The 19,314-nt window shown below is 40.1% G+C and overlaps 1 protein-coding gene across 1 annotated transcript in view; it reads right to left on the bottom strand.

Annotated features, from left to right (window-relative positions):
- Nucleotides 1–19,314, bottom strand: part of RGS22 (regulator of G-protein signaling 22) — a 154,909-nt gene that overhangs the window by 121,932 nt on the left and 13,663 nt on the right. Inside the window, exons 5-6 of the mRNA XM_010863558.1 lie at nucleotides 18,859–18,887; nucleotides 1,737–1,799 (exon numbers count right to left, since the gene is read on the bottom strand). Of these exons, the coding sequence (XP_010861860.1) occupies nucleotides 1,737–1,799; nucleotides 18,859–18,887 (92 nt within the window). The remainder of the gene's footprint in view (nucleotides 1–1,736; nucleotides 1,800–18,858; nucleotides 18,888–19,314) is intronic.

The following is a 19,314-nucleotide window of genomic DNA, read 5'->3' as shown; positions in this document are numbered from 1 at the left end:
AGTTAGGCTTTAAGACATTGCTCATTTTAGGGCCCAATCCCTTTAAAATTACCTGAGACTTTTTTATATTTCACATTTTCCCTAGTAAGTATTTGAATGAAACAGTTTCCATTAAGAATAATACAAATCTTTTTTTTTAATTTTATTTTATTTAACTTTACAATATTGTATTGGTTTTGCCATATATCAAAATGAATCTGCCACAGGTATACACGTGTTCCCCCATCCTAAACCCTCCTCCCTCCTCCCTCCCCTACCCTCCCTCTGGGTCATCCCAGTGCACCAGCCCCAAGCATCCGGTATTGTGCATTGAACCTGGACTGGCAACTCGTTTCATACATGATATTATACATATTTCAATGCCATTCTCCCAAATCATCCCACTCTCTCCCTCTCCCACAGAGTCCAAAAGACTGTTCTATACATCAGTGTCTCTTTTGTTGTCTCGTATACAGGGTTATTGTTACCATCTTTCTAAATTCCATATATATGTGTTAGTATACTGTATTGGTGTTTTTCTTTCTGGCTTACTTCACTCTGTATAATAGGCTCCAGTTTCATCCACCTCATTAGAACTGATTCAAATGTATTCTCTTTAATGGCTGAGTAATATCTTTCCTTCATCTGACATTGCTGATGAACTCTGTTTCTACACAACAGTACCAGTGTTTTTATGCCTGCCCATTTCCCTTTTCCTAAACCGCTCAGTACTTACTGTCACTGCTAAGACCAAAAATCTCTTATCTAGTATCTACCTATGATACAGCACCAGCAGTGTCCCACATCTTATTTACTATTGATATAAAATGCTAGTTGCCTTAAACATAAATTTCACTTTAATATCTGTCCAAGAGGATACCAATAATTGCAGAGGCAAGAAATTTAGTTTCTTAAATGTTTTTACATTCTCTCCTCATTGCCTCTGTTCAAAGACTAAAATAATACCCAAATACAACTGTACAAGATTTTGTACAGAATGCTTTTGAAGAAATGCCAACTTTCCTTTTTTCTTTTATTTACTTTTATTGTAATATAACTGATCCAGCTTTCTTCAATAATAATAATTCCTAAATATGTTTCAAACCCAAATGATTAACTCCATAAAAAGACACAACTTTATCTTGTAAGAAAGATATGGTCTTTTCTATCAAAGGAGAAGTTGTAAGAAATAAAGAAGCAATTTAGAATAGTTGAACAGAAAGGTATATAGCTGCCTTGTGAATAAGATTTCCTAAAATGGTGGCTTATTACCAAACCTTTGTTCTTTACACCTTCTGATTCTCTTTCCTCATAAGGGTATTTTGGTGGGCTTTATCCTGGACATGTTCAAAAAACTAAAAGTGTGGGGAATATAGTTACCAATTGTCCAATAAAAACTTAGGCGACATCCGAGAAAGACTGTAACTCTGTGATCCTCAAACTATGAGGAGCCAGGGGAGGGAACCTGCATCTTTGGGCTAAAAACCCAGCAAACTTCCCACTTGATGTGCTTACTCCAAGACCTCTGTCTGTAAGGCACCCTTCTGGACAAGTAAAGACTACCTTGCTGAGCCATTTTCAACTGTCTGTTTCATTCCTGAAGCTGACACTGTTTGAGAGCATTTCCAACAATCTAAATGCTTTAATTAGTATTTTAAAAAAATATTATCCCTGATAAATCTGTCTCACAAGATAACCCAGTGTGTACAATATTTTGCTGTGATAATATATTCCACAGAACATAATAATACACTCACTGGAAGGCTTAGGAATTCATTAAAGTAGTCCACAAGGAAATCATCTGTCGCCAAAGAATCTTCCTGCAAAAATATAAAAGCATAATATTAATAAGCTTATGGCAAAATGGTTTAAAACATGCAAATATTATTCTCTAATTCTAATCTAATCTATCAATAGATTATAATATAGGGCTTTCAATCTGTTTCAGTTAGTCAACAGTGAGCCCTCCCTATAAACAGAACACAGTGTTACAATCTCTGGAAGGAAGAAATACAAAAGCAACCTCTTAAAAGGCCTTGCTGCTATACTTGGCTGGAAAACAGAACACATGAGAAATATAGGATGACACATAAACAAACACCAACAAGTATAAAATAGTACACATAGTAAATTTCCCATGGATTTATCAAAAAATATTTATTTTACAAAAATAAAGGCAGAATCAATAAAGATAGAATCAGTGTTTGGGGTTAAGATTAAATTCAGAATGAAAAACTCAATAAATTGCCTGTATACCTGTGGCGGATTCATTTCGATGTTTGGCAAAACTAATACAATATTGTAAAGTTTAAAAATAAAATTAAACTAAAAACAAAAAAAAGAAAGTAATAAACTAAGTGAAAAAAAATAACCCACTGACTCCTTAGAATGAGAGCTTTAATAATCTGGGTCACGCTTCACTTTTGCATGAAGCAGCTTTGACAATGCATGTTTTCTAAGCATAAAGATTGTATACACTTTTTTCCATGACTATCTCATCCACCAACACAGTTGCTTTTATAGTTGGCAAAATTGGAAAGCCACTGCCAATAACAAAGTCTCTCTTCCAAATAAAGCACCTTATTTTATTACCAATTGTTTCCATTGTGTCAAAAGCAGATCATCACGTACCCTGTTGTATACTATGTGTGTTTTTATTATTCATAATTATATTTCAGTTTCCCAAATCTAACATGAAAGTTGACACTATGACACAACGCTATTATTTCCATATGGATGATTATTTTCCTCTTATACTGGCCAATTTTAAAAAACTGGTTGAAGTATAGTGTGAAAGTATAAGCAAGATATTACACTATATTAACACCTACTTCAGAGGTAGATTTTCAGGCTAATTTAAGTAATTGCAGTATCAGAATAGAACTATAAACAATCACCTATATGATTTATCTCAAAGAACTTAATAAATTCTGAACTGGCTAAGACAAAAACTAAGGATTTAGTTTACTAAAAGTCTCAGTTGATTTAAACAACAAACTCAGAATCTCACAAATCTACTACCCTCACAGCAGTACTTTAGTAATACATGCTCAAACAAAATTCTCACTGGCAAAGGTCAAAGCAGAGCAAGGCAGATAACACTGGTGGAGGCTAAAAGGGTAACATATGCAGAGTACATCATGCAAAATGCCAGGCTGGCTGAAGCACAAGCTGGAATCAAGATCGCCAGGAGAAATATCAATAACCTCAGCTATGCAGGTAACACCACACTTACGGCAGAAAGTGAGAGGAAATAGAGGCTCTTAATGAAAGTGAGAGAGGAGAGTGAAAAAGCTGGCTTAAAACGCAACATTCAGAAAACTAAGATCATGGCATCTGGTCCCACCACTTCATGGCAAATAGATGGGGAAACAATGGAAACAGTGATAGACTTTATTTTCCTGGGCTCCAAAAATCACTGCAGATGGTGACTGCAGCCATGAAATTAAAAGATGCTTGTTCCTTGGAAGAAAAGCTATGACCAACCTAGACAGCATATTAAAAAGCAGAGACATTATTTTGCCAACAAAGGTCTGCCTAGTCAAGGCTATGGTTTCTCCAGTAGTCATGTATGGATGTGAGAGTTGGACCATAAAAAATGCTGATCACCGAAGAATTGATGCTTTTGAACTGTGGTGCTGGAGAAGACTCTTGAGAGTCCCTTGGACTGCAAGGAGATCTAACCAGTCAATCCTAAAGGAAATCAGTCCTGAATATTCATTGGAATGACTGATGCTGAAGCTGAAACTCCAATACTTTGGCCACCTGATGTAAAGAAGTGGCTCACTGGAAAAGACCCTGGTGCTGGGAAAGATTGAAGGCAGGAGGAGAAGGGGACAACAGAGGATGAGATGGTTGGAGATAGCATCACCAACACGATGGACATGAGTTTGAGTAGTCTCCGGGAGTTGGTGATGGTAAGGGAAGCCTGGCATGTTGCAGTCCATGGGATCGCAAAGAGTCGGACACAACTGAGTGACTGAACTGTTACTGCTACTGCTAAGTCGCTTCAGTTGAGATGGCAGCCTACGCGGCTCCTCTGTCCCTGGAATTCTCCAGGCAAGAACACTAGAGTGGGTTGCCATTTCCTTCTCTAATGCATGAGAGTAAAAAGTGAAAGTGAAGTCGCTCAGTCGTGTCCAACTCTTCATGACCCCATGGACTGCAGCCCACCAGGCTCCTCCATCCATGGGATTTTCCAGGCAAGAGTACTGGAGTGTGGTGCCAAAAAAAGGGTAATTATCTTTTGACTTTAACCTTTCAGAGTTACTTCAACTTTCTGGACTTCATTTAGCAAACTAATAAACAATTCAATAAGTATTTTTAGGATTTCCTGGGTAAATTTCCTAGGTAGAGGCATTATGCTACAAGGGTGGCCAAGTTTTACACTACTGGGCTCATGATCAAAAATCCACAGGTGAGAAGGGTGAGAATTTTAAATTAGTTAACTGTAACGGAGTATGGTTCCTATTTTGCTAAACTAGCCATTTTGTTTTTAACTTTTAGTTGTAAAACAAACAGTGTATTTCATAAATACCCATGGACCTAAATATCACCTAGTCAGTTAAATAACCAGAAATTTCTAGAGAATCCTCAAATTCATATAGTCATTTCCAGATGCCTCACAACTCTAAGAGACTCTTAACTCAATGCTTTCCAAACCACCTGTGATGAAACACCTGTTTTGTTTTTTCCCCCTAATCAATTTCAGACAGATTTTTTTTTGGTAAAATACAGTAAGAATGAATTATTAGAAAGCAAAATAAAAATATACATAATACAGGCCCAACTATTTAATTATCGGGCTTCCTAGGTGGCACGGTGGTAAAGAATCTGCCTGCCAATGCTGAAGATGCAAAATATGCAGGTTCACTCCCTGGGTTGAGAAGATCCCCTGGAGGAGGAAATGGCAACCCACTCCAGTATTCTTGCCTAGAAAATTCCATGGACAGAGGGGCCTGGCAGGCTACATTCCATGGGGTCACAAAGAGTCGGACATGACTGAGTACATATGCACATTTTATTATTAAAGTCAATACTCTCGGGACTTCCCTGGTGGTCCAGGAGTTAAGAATCCGCCTTGCAGTGCAGGGGATGCAGGTTTGATCGCTGGTTGGAGAACTAAGATCTCACACGCTGCAGAGCAACTAAGCCTGCACAGGGAAACGTCAGCCCACACGCCACAACTCGAGAGTCCACGAGTCGTAACAGAAGATCCTGCGTGACACGTCAAAGCTCCTGTGAGCCACAACTAAGACCCAAGGCAGTCAAGTAAGTGAATAAATAGATAGGTTAAAGTAAATAAAAACTAAAATCGATACTCAATCAGATTGCCATAAGGCTTCCAAAGGTTTTCTCTCAGTTTCTGAACTCAGCTCTGAGTGGACAGACGGGAGTTCTCTGGCAGCACCAGGCGGCACACCCGACTCCAGCAGCACAGCCCTGACCCTTGGGGGGCAGTGCGCTCTCTGTCCCTCAGGTCCCCTTGAGGGACCCCAGGAAAGGGCATTTCCTGGGCATTCAGTCACATCCTCCATTGCACTTAACAACCATGGACACTTAATGTATGATTCAAATACATCAAAATCTGTATTTCTTTTCTGAAGCTGTATCTTAATTTCTACCAATATTAAACATAAATGTTTCTGCTGGTATCAGGGCAGTTAGCTCCAAAAGGGAAATAAGTGTGGCCTTCAAGTGCCATTCACTCTGTCCTCGCATCACACTTGAATGGAAAGGTCTGCGGGTCTCTCAATAAATGAACGTATTTTCCCATTGCAGTTCTTAGTTCAATGTGTTCAAGTATCTTGTCACATCAGTGACAAAGTCCTGTGAACCTATGAGGATATGATAAACCTTTTACTCTCCAAACCCTTTAGTTTAAAAAAAAATTGTTTTAAGGCCTTGATTTGGAGAAGCAACTCAGTTACTCTCAACAAATTTCCACAGTCCAGTCACTTGGCTGTAGTAAAATGAACTAAGTCTCCATTATCCAGGTTTAACATCTTCCAAATAACCAATAAACTGGCGATGGTTAGTGGTACAATCAAGAAGAAAACTGAGTTACAATCAATTCCTCCATTACATCATTCCATGAACCTGACTACAAAATTTGCAACACAGATTCTCTGCTGAATGATGCAATGGAAGGCAGAAACATTTTTTCAGAGTTGAATGCACCCTTGAAACCTGTTTTTTCATGTATTACAGGTGTGCCATCTGTGAAAGTGAAGTCAGCTTTTCCATTTTTAGTCCAAATTGCTCAAAACTTCTTCCTGAAAGAGGGTTACACAAAATAGTTTATATGTGTATGCTAATAGGTAAAATTTTTTATTGATTAAAAAATCATTTTGCTGGACCCTCAAATGACATAAACTACAACTTCTTCACAACTCTAAAAGATGCAAGATATACAAAGAAGGTCTTCTAATGAAGGGAAAACCAGATAAATACAAACAAAAAAATGTAGTCCAAAAAAGAATATAGTACCTGCCATAAGAAAATTACCACATAAAATGTTTCCTCCAAAAGGAGGGAAAGATGTTATTTGGTAGGGGGAATCAAAAAAGACTCAAGAGGGGAAAATGGCATTTGAATTATATTTCAAATAACTTCAACGTCTGTATCTAGAAAGATAACACAAGAGAGGCAATAACGCAGAGAAAAGACAGACATGCATGAGGAAAGCAATGGTGGAAAGCAACAGTTTGTAAAGGCAATCAGTTAGCTAACGGCACAAACAGAAAAATAACCCAAGCTTCCAACTTCCCTTTAAGCCATCCACACACTAGCCAAAGCCATTCATCTAATTTCTAAGGCAGAATCCTAAACTGACACAGTTCAGACTGGGAATGCGATCAGCCATCAGGAGATAGGCATAAACCATATTTCCAGAATTATACTTATCAGGAGGATCCTATTTTGCTTCTTCTTCCTAAAATACATATAGATTCTTCCTTTCCTCCTTTCTAAACAAGCCAATCACTAGACTAGAGCCTGCAACCCAGTATGGCCATGACGCGCCACGGTGTGCAGACAATGGAATTCATGGTCAAGTGAGAGTAGACCTCTTCAGATCGCAGGACAACCAGGGACAGTCAGGGATGGTGGTGCTCCTGGGATGGTGATCTCTGGCTATGAGCAATCTTGTTTGGGACTCCTCATCCAAGTTGCTTCCCTGGAGACGGTGATTTACAAGCCATATCCCACACCCAGACAATGAGTGTAGCCAAAGAGTTGCTCAAGCTGGTGGACATGGATTTGTTAGCCAGCTGTAGCACACACCACTGCTCTATGAAGCTGCTGGAGGAGTTTCTGTTTGAGATGTCCAAAAAGACAGTTCACAGCCAAAGGTGCTGACAGCTTGAAGGAAAGAGGGAGGGGAGATCTTTGGAAGGAAAATGGCCCCAAGTCTTTGCCTTCACATACAACAGATACTTCTGTCTGCTGGCAACTGATGTATCCTTGTAGTAGTATACAAGGCAATCACCTGAAAAATATATGCATATACTGCTGTAGAGTTTCATCATTATTTTGAAATAATTGAAACTTTATTGACTTCTAAATTTGTTTATCCTAAGAATTTTTAACATTATATTTGTTATGAAAAGAGGGGGTTCTATTAAGTTTAAATTTCATTTTCAACTTCTGCAGTCTTGAATGGCTGTTTAAAAAGTCTAAAAAATTTTACTACCTATTGGGAGATAGTTTCTCACCAATTGAGACTATACAAGAATAGTAAAAGATCGAACGTTAAAAGTCTTGATTAGAAATCACATATAGTTATTTCAAGCATAAGACCTAATATTAAAAAGTTACATACATTCAAAAAGGAAATTAACAATTCCATTTATAATAGTAGGGAAAATAATGACAACCAAGAAGGCAAAGACTTGTACACTGAACTAAAAAACTGCCGAAAGAAATTAGAGAAGATATAAATAAAAGGAAATACATGCCATGTTCAAGGATTGAAAGACCATATTGCTAAGATGACAATATTACCCAAAGCAATCTACAAATTTAAATACATTCTCCATCAAAATCCCAATGTCTTTTTTTTGCAGAAATGAAAAACTCATCCTAAAATTCACAAGGAATTTCAAGGGACCTGGAATAGCCAAAATAATATTGAAAAAGAACAAAAACTGAAGAATCCATATATCCTAATTTCAAAACTTATGACAAAATTACAATAATGAAAACAAAGCGGTGCTGGCATAAAGACCGACATACAGATAACCTTCAGAACGTGAGAAGATATTTGCAAAGCATATATCTGATAAGCATTTACCATTCAAAATATATATAAAGAATTCTAAAAACTCAGAAAGAAAAATATAAACAACCCCAAGTTTTTTAAACAGGCAAAAAACTTTAACATTTCTCCAGAGAAGATATACAAATGGTCAATAAGCACATGAAAAGATACTCAACATCAGCAGCAACAAGATATCACTTCACATCTACTAGGATGGCTACAATTTTAAAAAAAAATGAAAAATAACAAGTGCTGGTGAGAATGCAGAGAAATTGGAATCTTTGTACACTGCTGGTAGCAATGTGAAATGGTACAGCCACCATTCCTCAAAAAGTTAAACATATATAATTACCATTACAATCCAGCAATCATTTCTGGGTATATACCCAAAAGAACAGAAAGCAGGACTCAAACAGGTATTTGTTGTACACCTGTGTGCATAGTACCATTATTTACAGCTGCCAAAAGATGGAGACAAGTCAAATGCCTATTGATATATGAAAGGATAAACAAAATACGGTATGTACATATAATGGAATATTATTCAGCCTTGAAAAGGAATGAAATTCTGATACATGAAACAACATGAATGATCCCTGAAAACGTCATGCTAAATGAAATAAGCCAAACACAAAAGGGCAAATACTGCATTATTCCACTTATATGAGTTACCTAGAATAGTCAAGGGCTTCCCAGGTGGCCCTAGTGGTAAAGAATCTGCCTGCTAATGTGGGAGGACATGAGATGTGGGTTCAATCCCTGGGTTGGGAAGATCCCCTAGAAGTGGACCTGGCAACTCACTCCAGTACTGTAGCCTGGAGAATCCCATGGACAGAGGAGCCTGATGGGCTACAGCCCATAGTGTCACAGTCAGACATGACCGAAGCAACTTAGCCTGCACACACAGAATAGTCAAATTTATAAAGACAGGATGTAGAACAACGGTAACTGAAGGCTGGAAGAGGGGTAACAGGAAGTCACTATTTAATGGGTTCAGTTCAGGTCAGTTCAGTCGCTGAGTCATGTCCAACTCTTTGTGATCCCATGAACTGAAGCACGCCAGGCTTCCCTGTCCATCACCAGCTCCGGGACCCTGCTCAAACTCATGTTCATTGGGTCAGTGATGCCATCCAACCATCTCATCCTCTGTCATCCCCTTCTCCTCCTGCCTTCAATCTTTCCCAGCATCAAGGTCTTTCCAAATGAGTCACTTCTTCACATCAGGTGGCCAAAGTACTGGAGTGTCAGCTTCAGCATCAGTAATTCCAATGAATATTCTGGACTGATTTCCTTTAGGATGGACTGGTTTCATCTCATTGCTGTCCAAGGGACTCTCAAGAGTCTTCTCCAACACCGCAGTTCACAAGCATCAATTCTTCAGCACTCAGCTTTCTTTATAGTCCAACTCTCACATCCATACATGACTGCTCGAAAAAACCAAAGCTTTGACTTAGATGGACCTTTGTTGGCAAAGTAATGTCTCTGCTTTTTAATACGTGTCTAGGTTGGTCACAGCTTTCTTCCAAGGAGCAAACATTTTTTTATTTCATGGCTGCAGTCACCATCTGCAGTGATTTTGGAGCGCAAAAATATAAAGTCTCTCACTGTTTCCACTGTTTCCCCATCTATTTGCCATAAAGTGATGGGACCACATGCCATGATCTTAGTTTTCTGAATGTTGAGTTTTAAGCCAATTATTTCACTCTCCTCTTTCACTTTCATCAAGAGGCTCTTTAGCTCCTCTTTGCCTTCTGCCACAAGGATAGTGTCATCTGCATATCTAATGTTATTGCTTTTTCTCCCAGCAATCTTGATTCCAGCTTATGCTTCATCCAGCCCAGCATTTCACATGATGTACTCTGCATATAAGTTAAATAAGAAGGGTGACAACATACAGCCTGGATGCACTCCTTTCCAGCTTTGGAACCAGTCTGTTGTTCCATGTCCAGTCCTAACTGTTGCTTTTTGACCTGCATACAGATTTCTCAGGAGGCAGGTCAGATGGTCTGGTATTCCCACCTCTTTAAGAATTTTCCACAGTTTGTTGTGATCCACACAGTCAAAGGCTTTGGCATAGTCAATAAAGCAGAAGTAGATGTTTTTCTGGAACTCTCTTGCTTTTTCAATGATCCAATAGATATTGGCAATTTGATCTCTGGTTCCTCTGCCTTTTCAATTTGGGATGATGAAAAAGTTCTGGAGATGGATAGTGGTGATGGATGCACAAGGTGAATGTGGCTTATTGCCACTGAAATCATACACTTAAATACGGTTAAAATGGTAAGTTTATGTGCATTTTCCACAATAAAAAAGTTAGAAAGTGAAAGTGTTAGTCGCTCAGTTGTTTCCAACTCTTTGTGACCCCATGGACTGTAGCCCGCCAGGCTCCTCTATCCATGGAATTTTCCAAGCAATAATACCAGAGTGGGTAGCCACTCCTTTCTCCAGGGGATCTTCCCAACCCAAGGATTGAACCCAGATCTCCTGCATTGGCAGGCAAATTCATTAACCATCTGAGCCACCAGAGAAGCCAAAGTTAAATATATGCCAGAATCATGCAACAACATGAGAGAATCTCAAAATCATCATGCTGAGCAAACACAGTTTTACACAAGAGAAAACCAACTGTATGATTCCATTTACATGAATTTAAATCTATAATCTATGTTACTAATCCATGGTGAAAACTAGGACAATAGTCTTTGGGGAATGTAGGAAAAATCATCTGGAAAGAGACTTGAAACGGCTTTTTAAGATTATGGAAATGTTCTATATTTGATTGAGGTTTAGATTACACAAGTGTATACACATTAAAATTTTTCAAATGGGATTCAAGTTTTCCGTTTCACCGTGCATAAATTTTACACACAAAAGAACCATAAACTAATATTGAACACTAATTTTAGGGGTGATACATATCTCATCAATGTCTACAGCTTATACTCTGAAATGTATAAAAATAAAATGGATTGATGGATGAATGGTGAGATGGACAGAAGAACAAGAAACATAAAAAAGCAAACGGAGCAAAATACTAATGACTGTGAAATCTTGGTGATGGGTATATATGTGTTTACCACACAGTTTTTTTTTCCCCTCTTGGCCACACAGTATGTGGAATCTCAGCTCCCTGACCAGGGATCGAACTCACATCCCCTGCCATCAGAAGCATGGAGTCTTAACCACTGGACTGCCAGGGAAGTCCCACCCACACAGTTCTTTTAACTTTCCTATGTGTTTAAATGTATGCATTAAAAAATGCTTTGATGGAGGGACTTATGTATAAGGAAATGATATCATGTTTCTCTCCATCTGTGGAGCTTTCCTAGCCTCCTGCGTACTAAAGGACAGATCACAAATCACTATCATCACATCTAGAATAAACCCCTGGTCATCTGATGATCTTTTGACTACTATCCTGAGATCTCATGCACTACCAGTCAGACCCCTCCAGGACCTCTGCTTCACCCTCCTGTCCAGAATGTGCTAAACCTCATCTTCCTACCTCTCCTTACCCCATTACAGTATGGATCAGTCTTCCTAGCAACACCACAATCAATACAAGAGTTCCACTTGTCTTCCAATCTCCCATCTTTTTCTAACACAAAAAAGGGTTTTGGATGAATGCAATTTGGTTCCTGCCCAGCTGTTCAGCCTCATCTCATATTACCATGCTCTAGGCATTGCACTGTTTTTTATATAGTTCTGCACCTTTGTGCATCGGAGAAGGCAATGGCACCCACTCCAGTACTCTTGCCTGGAAAATCCCATGGACGGAGGAGCCTGGTGGGCTGCAGTCCATGGGGTCGCGAAGCGTCGGACACGACTGAGCGACTTCACTTTCACTTTTTACTTTCACGCATTGGACAAGGAAACGCAACCCACTCCAGTGTTCTTGCCTGGAGAATCCCAGGGATGGGGGAGGCAGGTGGGCTGCCATCTATGGGGTCACAGAGTCAGACATGACTGAAGCGACGCAGCAGCAGCAGCAGCAGCACCTTCGTGCATGCTGATTATTCGACTGTGAAAATCTTTTCTCCTCTTATCTATCTACCCACCCCTTTTCTTCTCCAAAAGTTACAGCTTTGTTTCCCCGATCATAGCTTTCAATACTTCAGACTCTAATTTTCTGTTTAGTCTCACACTCTGGGCTGTAAACTTCTGGAAAAAAAGACTGCTTCTTATTCATTTAAAAAATTCCCAATGCTAAAAGAATCTGAAAAATAACACACGCACACACTCACACATCTATAAACATATATATACTGAGGCCCACGTGGCTCAGTGGTAAAGAATCCACCTGCCAATGCAGGAGAATGAATTTGATCTCTGGGTTGGGAAGATTTCCTAGAGGAGAAAATGACAACCCACTCCAGTACTCTTGCTTGAAAAATCCCATGAACAGAGGAGCCAGGCGGGCTACAGTCCATGAGGCTGCAAAGAGTCGGACACAACTGAGCAGCTGAGCATGCAGGCATACATATGTATAATCTGAATCATTTTGCTGTACTCCTAAAACTGACATAATATTTTGAATCAACCATACTTCAATTAAAAAACTTCCCAGTGCTTTATATAATAGATACTTACATTATTGTTAAGTAAATGTTGAATGATTATACCAAAGACATGAAACCTAAAGAGAAAAGACTAATAACCTAAGACTCTAATAAAACAACACTAGGGAGAGCCCCTGGAGAAGGAAACAGCAACCCACTTCAGTCTTCTTGCCTGGAAAATCCCATGGACAGAGGAGCCTGATGGGCTACATTCCATGGGATCACAAGAGTCAGACATGACTTAGTGACTAAACCACCACCTCCAATAAAATAAAAAGGAAACGTTGCCAAAAAAGGAAAACAGAAAAAGAGAACACAAGGGGAAACAAATGCCACAAAGTGGCTTGTTGAAAGTATATATTACACAGATCAAAGGCATTTCAGGAACGTAAGAGCTGAAAGTCCATTTATCAGATCCCCACTGGACTGCAAAACTGCATATGGTATTATTACTGTAGTGTATGAAGCAGGAAGCAAGTAAGAGTGGCTCGGGCAATGAAGAGCAAAAGTACGAATCTCCTTTCATTATGAAGAGTTATCATCACATATTACAATCAGCATCTACTGAGCAGTACTTTCCATTTGGTTTCTATTCTCACTCTCTTTCCTGGAGGAAACTCTGAAAGGCCCGGGGAAGATACAGGAAGCTGTCAATTCCCTTTTTATCCAATCACACAGTGCTCCATGCCGGGCGGGACGAAGCACAAGCTGGAATCAAGATTACTGGGAGAAAAATCAATAACCTCAGATACGCAGATGACCCCATGCTTATGGCAGAAAGCGAAGAGGAACTAAAAAGCCTCTTGATGAAAGTAAAGAGGAGAGTGAAAAAGTTGGCTTAAAACTCAACATTCAGAAAACTAAGATCATGGCATTCAGTCCCATTGCTTCATGGCAAATAGATGGGGAAACAATGGAATCAGTGATAGACTTTATTTTGGGGGGCTCCAAAATCACTGCTGGAGAAGGAAATGGCAACCCACTCCAGTATCTTGCCTGGAGAATCCCAGGGACTGAGGAGCCTGGTGGGCTGCCGTCTATGGGGTCACACAGAGTTGGACACGACTGAAGCGACTTAGCAGCAGCAGCAAAATCACTGCAGATGGTGACTGCGGCCATGAAATTCAAAGATGCTTGCTCCTTGGAAGAAAAGCTATGACCAACCTAGACAGCATATTAAAAAGCAGAGACATTACTTTGCCAACAAAGGTCCATCTAGTCAAGGCTATGGTTTTTCCAGTAGTCATGTATGGATGTGAGAGTTGGACCATAAAGAAAGCTGAGTGCCAAAGAATCAATATTTTTGAACTGTGGTGTTGGAGAAGACTCTTGAGAGTCCCTTGGACAGCAATGAGATGAAACCAGTCCATCCTAAAGGAAATCAGTCCTGAATATTCATTGGAATGACTGATGCTAAAGCTGAAACTCCAATACTTTGGCCACCTGACGCAAAGAGGCAGCTCATTGGAAAAGACCCTGATGCTGGGAAAGATTGAAGGTGGGAGGAGAAGGGGATGACAGAGGATGAGAGGGTTGGATGGCATCACCCACTTGATCGACAGGAGGTTGAACAAGCTCCAGGAGTTGGTTGAGCAAGCTCCAGGAGTTGGTGATGGACAGGGAGGCCTGGTGTGCTGCAGTCCATGGGGTCGCAGAGTTGGACACGACTAAGCAACTGAACTGAACTGTCTAAAAAGCCAAGTAGGACTTTTTCAGTGAATTCATTGGCTTGGGTTCAGTTGATTCATTTGGCCAAACACCTTATGGCTTTCCTCCTGTACTAAAGTCCTGGATACAACATGATACCCTAATGTAAAAAAGTGTATTTTATACTCTTTATCATCTTTCCTCCCATGCTACACCTTATGACTGAGTGGCTAAGTACAGTATACACCTTACCTATGATTAAAAGTTTCTTTTAATGCACTTTTTGTTCAAAATGCACACAAACATAAACTGCTTATCGTTGTATTGTTTCCTATTAAAGGTCACCTCTCCAACTAGAAGGCATACAACTTTGGGGAACAGTGATGGACAGTGTGTGTCCCCAGGAGTGCTTAATACAATGATAAGTGCGATTACTTGCTTAACAATATACTTGTTGACTAATGTATTGATGGAACTTCTAAAGCAGTTTCTGTGGTTTCAAAAAGCATTAGAGAATTTGGTTCCAACCCGAGAACTGGACTCCGCAGAGACGGAAGAATTCCAAACAGCCTAACACTCTCCAAAGGACCTCCAGGACCGTCTGGGTTTCCAAATGACTTGTTGGAGACACTTCTGGTACCTCGCTTGGCACCCTGCATCCACCTGCTCCTGTCCTCCACCTCCGTGGACTGCCAACAGCGTGCCACCCAAGTGTGCTCTCACACTCCCCCAACCCACTGATGTGCAATCAACTCTATTCACAATCTGAAAGGTAAACACCATGTGGTCATTAATATTCATATAATTAGACACTCTTGCTCACAAGGACTGGAGCACATGCGTCTTTTTTGCATATTACCTGAGAATAATGAGAATATCCTCGGGCTTGGGACATGCTCTGTGTTTATAATAAACTCATTCACTCTATACAAATAACAGAAAATGAATTTGAACAGCCTAAAATTAGCTGAAAATCAATACTACTTTTAACAACCAAAATATAAAAAATACCACATGAAACTAGTGTCTCTTAATTTTATTCACTGTATGGAATGTGCAGGTGACTGAATCACAGTATGAGCTCTATAGGAGCTCACAAATTTGTTAAGAAATTGCAAAATTTACAAAGTTAAAATATATGCAAAGCGATGTCTGACAAGAAAAAAAAATTGTTCTAAATGTTATTCTCTCCACTGAAGACAGAGGCCTCATGTAAAGGTTAAAATATTTTGCAGACATACTTAACAGCATCATCGACTGAGAAAACGCAATAAGAATAAAGTTCCTGTAAATAGGGACCTCTTTATTTTAGTATAGGACTCTGCTGCCAATAATGGAAAACCAAAATAATACTATTTAAATAACATAGAGGTTTACGTCTCTCGTGTAATTAATTATAAGCAGTGCAGAACCAGCACAGTGGCGTCCCAACCTATCAGGAGCCCAGGTCTCTTGGGTCTTGTGGCTCTGCCATTCTCACCATGCCACTTCTGCCTCATGATCTAAGATGATTGCTTCAGCTCCAGGATCACACCCTCCTTCCAGCCAGCAAGAAAGAGAACAAAGGGCATGTTCTCTCCCTTTACATTTATCTGAGTGTCAGAGTCAGAATGACCCAGGTTCTAGCTGTGGTCTGACCAGTTTTACCAGCTGTGTGACCCAGGGGGTGGTTATTCCATCTCTGTAAACATCAGCTTTCCAGAAGCAGGACACAGTGCTTCTGCTTAAACTTCATTAATCAAAACTTGGTTATAAAACTTGGTTCTGGCAAAGGAAGCCAGAAAACGTTGCTAATTATTTTGGAGAGTAACATGTCTTGTAGGTACCGTGGAAAATGGTGGAATGGGAAACCAGAGATCTCAGTCACACAATTCCTTTCTAAAAATATTAATGAGAAAAAATACTCTTACACTTTGGGGAAAGAGAGAGAAATACTATGTGCAAGACATACGGATTCTTTCATCTATAGATAATGCTTGGTGAGCCGATGAATTTGAGGATCTGGCTACAAACTGGACATGACTGAAAGCTGCACAGGGCTCAGAGGCAATCTGGATGATTTTAGGCTGGCAAGATTTCATGGAGATGAGCTGGACCTGGAAGAATGCCCAAGATTGTGAAATGGATGGGGGAGAGCAACTGAGACAAAACTCAACAGTAAAGCCAAGGAGGCAAGCAGCACAGTTTGGCTGGAGCAGAGGGCATGTGGAAGCATTTTATAAACCAAAGACACTTTGAACATTGTCTTCATCACATAGACAGTATTGGGAGATAAGGTTAAAGAAGGTTGAAAAGTTGCAGAAAAGATTCTGCATGCTAAAGGGAGGCTTCTGACATTCCAACTCTGCCAGTTACTACAAGTGTGGACCCAAGCCAAGTCAGTGAGCCTCTGTGAACACCGACATCCTCATCTGTGAGAGGTGAGTGTTAGTCACTACCGAACAAGGTTGTTCTGAGGTTTAAATACCACCATGCAGTCAGCATTCAGTAAACAGTAGGTTAAAAAGAAAGCTCTGAGCAATTGAGTAACATAGCAATTTCTTATAGAGTTAATAGCAATTTGATAGCCAAGGTAGCACAGATGCGAGAAGGAAAAAGCCTAAAGGTAGAGCAAAGTCATAGCAAGAAATTCAGGTTGCGCACAGGAGTTGGCTCTTTGTGCCTCAGGCAAAGAAAAACTGCAGTTGGCAGAGGGAACACTGGAGGCAGTGATATCAGCTAGGATTACTGCCAAAGTCTGTGCTCAGGGATGAGGGCCTGAATAAGACAGTAGCTGTGAGGATGGAGAAAAAGATTTGGCTATGAAAGGAATTTGGGAAATGACTACAGGTGGGAGGTGAAGAAAAGGGAAGAAAGGTTCTGACGTGAGTGTTTGAATGGCCAGTGGCACCATTACCTGAAATAAGAAGAGGAAAAAAGACAGAATAGGTGGTGATTAGTTCACTTCACACTACGGAAGTGATGCAGGGACATCTAGATGATGAAGTCACCCAGTAACCCAGTAGACATAGAGTTCTGACATCATAAGAGGAGTGTAGACGAGAGGTGTGTAGGTTTAGGAGTCCTGTGAAATAAGGGTGGTGGAAGCCATAGGAGAAGAGGAGTTCTCCCAGAGAATCCTGAAGAAGGTCTATACTTTGATGGGTAAGAAAAAAGAGAAGCCAGGAAGGGAGGACATGAGAGATGGGAGAACTGGGAGACAGTGGAATTAAAAAAAAAAAAATCAAGAGAAAGAGGAATGGCTAACAGAATTTTCAAGATGGCCTCATTAAACTGCCATAAGCTGGGGAAAGACGTGGAGAGGTCAGCAGGCAATTCAAATGTTGAGGGTAATGCCTGTGAGAGACTTTGTGCTGGAGTTGTATGGGAAAAGGTTATTTCAAAAAAATGCTTACCTCTTGCCTGCGTGAAGAATAGTTCAGGAAGCAGCTTAAAGAAATCTGTTACTACCCAGAGTGATGCCAAGGCAACAGGAAAATTGTTGGAGTTTCTGGCACACTATTTGTGCCTCCCTCAGTGATGGACCAAAGATCTGGAAAGTGCTAGCAGACGCAAGGTAGCAGAGAGCCTCTACTCTCAGCCCCTACTAGACTATGAACTTTCTGAGACTTATCCTTAGCATCTAGCACCACACTTCAATATAGAGGCACTCATGTTTGCTGAGTAAAAAGCCAAAAGCAAATAAGAGAAGTGACCAACAAGAGAATAAAGTGCTGTAGGACATAAGCAAATAATGTAGAGAAGTCGTTAGAACTCTTGGAATCAAGCCTCTGTATGTAGAGAAGTCCTTAGAACTCTTGGAATCAAGCCTCTGTATGAATGAGGCTTTGCTGCCTCCTATCTTAATGCATTACCTGGGACAAGTTCCTTAAATACACAGAGGGAATCACAGTAGAACCCGCTAGTCTAGAAACAGCACTCACCTAAATGACAACAGATATAACGTACTTGGCCAAGTAGTTATTACCCCTCAACTCTCCAGAAGTCTGAGCTGAGACTATCTGGTACATTTTCAAAAGAACTATAACTGTAAATAGACCTTGTGTTAGTCAATGCCACCTACTAAGGTTTACTGTAACCAGGAACTGCTCAGCCCCAACACCATAAAACCATGGAGATGAATCTACTCTCGTGGAGTCATCAACAAACTTAGCAAAGTTGAATGAGGCCATTTATATAAAAGAACTTTTAACAATGAACAGCATCCACCATGAAAACTCAGTTGGTCCCGTCTTAAAATGTACCTGTTGAAAAATAAATTATTGAATCCAGCACCATTGTTATGAAACCAAAGCTTATATTATAACTCATTTGGCAAAAAGAAAGGAAAAGAAACATCATTTCTAAAAAGTGATCTATGATTTGCTATTTTTAAAAAGCCAAAAAAGAAGTAGCCCTCCAAATTCTACTTACAAATCCTTCTTCTGTAATAGTTGGTGGCTCTGAAACAAAATAAAATATTACATTATCTCACTCAAATCTGATTTCCTTTTAAAGTAAATGAAATAATTTGAGGCAGTACTCAGCCCTGCATTATACGTGGGCAAGCTCAGTAAAACTCTTGGCCCTCTGTTCGCTCTCTGCACATGGATTGAATTTGAAGTTGGAATTCAAGGTGGAAGTGGGGAGAAAAGGCCTCTGGAATCCAGCTTGGTCACTAATCGACTGCGACCCCCAGAGTCAACCTTAATAGATGGAGGCCTCCATGACTCCCGCTGCAAAACGGAGAATTAAGCAAGATAAAATAAGACGGTGCCAACGAGGCACTGGAAAACGGGGGTGGCGGGTTAAATTCCTTACAAAATGCGGTGAGAGGGCTCTAGGGTCTGTGCTACCAAGGTTAGGAAGAGGGGTCGCCCGGGGGGCAAA

The sequence above is a fragment of the Bison bison genome, unplaced genomic scaffold, assembly GCF_000754665.1.
Source record: "Bison bison bison isolate TAMUID 2011002044 unplaced genomic scaffold, Bison_UMD1.0 scf7180017864491, whole genome shotgun sequence".
Lineage (NCBI taxonomy): Eukaryota > Metazoa > Chordata > Mammalia > Artiodactyla > Bovidae > Bison > Bison bison.
The sequence above is the reverse complement of the archived record's forward strand: the minus strand, read 5'-3'. Positions and strand labels throughout refer to the sequence as shown.